Genomic DNA, 1,201 nt, shown 5'->3' with positions numbered 1-1,201 from the left:
AAAAAAAAAAAAAAAAAAAAAAAATCAGAGTTTAGGGGAGTGGATGTGAAGCTCAATGGTACAGCATTTCCTTGGTATACTTAAGGCCCTGGGCTCTGTACTTAGCACCACAAAAAATAAAATAAAGTGAATTTAGTAAAACCAAGGTGATTATCTCTGGAAAACCCTTGATTTATATCAGCTTCTCAAGAGCATCACACTTCTAATGCTCTGACCTGGGAGGATCTCAGGCACTCCTCAATCCAATTCTTTTAGAACCAAAACAGTGGCATTCCCAGTGTGTGGGGAAACATGGAGGCCTCCCGTCTGCCCTCTCTGTTGGTAATCATTTTGGTATTGTTGCTTACTCTTCTTAAGGTAAAGTCAAAATTAATGTAGACATTTCCTTATTTTCTAACTTTATCTCCAGTACTGAGAGCGCTGACTGTAGCATCCAGCTCAAAGTAAGAAGCTGTGCTCTTGACACACTGTTTTCTGTTCCTTCTGCAGAAGAGGTGAAGAAACTGTGCGCCACGCAGTTCAATAACATCTTCTTCTTGGACTGACTCTAATGGCTCAGCAGAACATCTTTAAAAACCTCAACAAACCTTTTGTTTACCATTACAACTTACTGGTCATGATAGTGACTGGGTTAGTGACAATAGTAAAGCAATACCTGCTTTGAAAAATCAAATTTCTACTTGGTCTGATGATTACCTGAGGTTTCTAGGTGTTAAATATTTATGTGGAATTAATTAAAGGTAGTCAGCTGAATATCATTCAATTCTGCTGACATTATGTGGATATTTTACTGGGAAATAAGACTAATAAATTGTTAAAGTTTTTAAAAATTCTGGTTTCCTGTTGAGTCTTGTATTGCTGGTTGTTTGACTGCACTGGCCAGTAGGGCTCATAACCCCTGCTCAGGGGCCAGGGACAGGCTCAGCAGTTATGAGCACGTGCCTCTCTGCAGAGGACTTAGGCTCAGTCTCAGCACTTTTTTGGGCAACTCACTATCTCCTGTAACCTAGGCTAAGTTCTTAAGCTTCCTAATACTGTGACCCTTCAATCCAACTCCTCATATTGTGGTGACCCACAACCATAAAATTATTTTCATTGCTACTTCAAGACTGTCATTTTGCTACTGTTATATGAACTGTACTGTAAATATCTGATATGCGACCCCTGAGAAAGGGTGAGTCCACTCCTAAAGGGATCATGA

At 39.7% G+C, this 1,201-nt stretch overlaps 1 protein-coding gene across 1 annotated transcript in view; it reads left to right on the top strand.

The window, feature by feature from the left end:
- The window catches only part of Ccz1 (CCZ1 homolog, vacuolar protein trafficking and biogenesis associated), a 30,664-nt gene extending 29,834 nt beyond the window's left edge, over positions 1-830 (top strand). Inside the window, exon 14 of the mRNA XM_031391194.1 lies at positions 490-830. Coding sequence (XP_031247054.1) covers positions 490-545 — 56 coding nt within the window. The 3' untranslated portion in view covers positions 546-830. The remainder of the gene's footprint in view (positions 1-489) is intronic.
- Positions 831-1,201: the final 371 nt, after the last annotated feature.

Source organism: Mastomys coucha, unplaced genomic scaffold (genome assembly GCF_008632895.1).
Source record: "Mastomys coucha isolate ucsf_1 unplaced genomic scaffold, UCSF_Mcou_1 pScaffold22, whole genome shotgun sequence".
Lineage (NCBI taxonomy): Eukaryota > Metazoa > Chordata > Mammalia > Rodentia > Muridae > Mastomys > Mastomys coucha.
The sequence above is the reverse complement of the archived record's forward strand: the minus strand, read 5'-3'. Positions and strand labels throughout refer to the sequence as shown.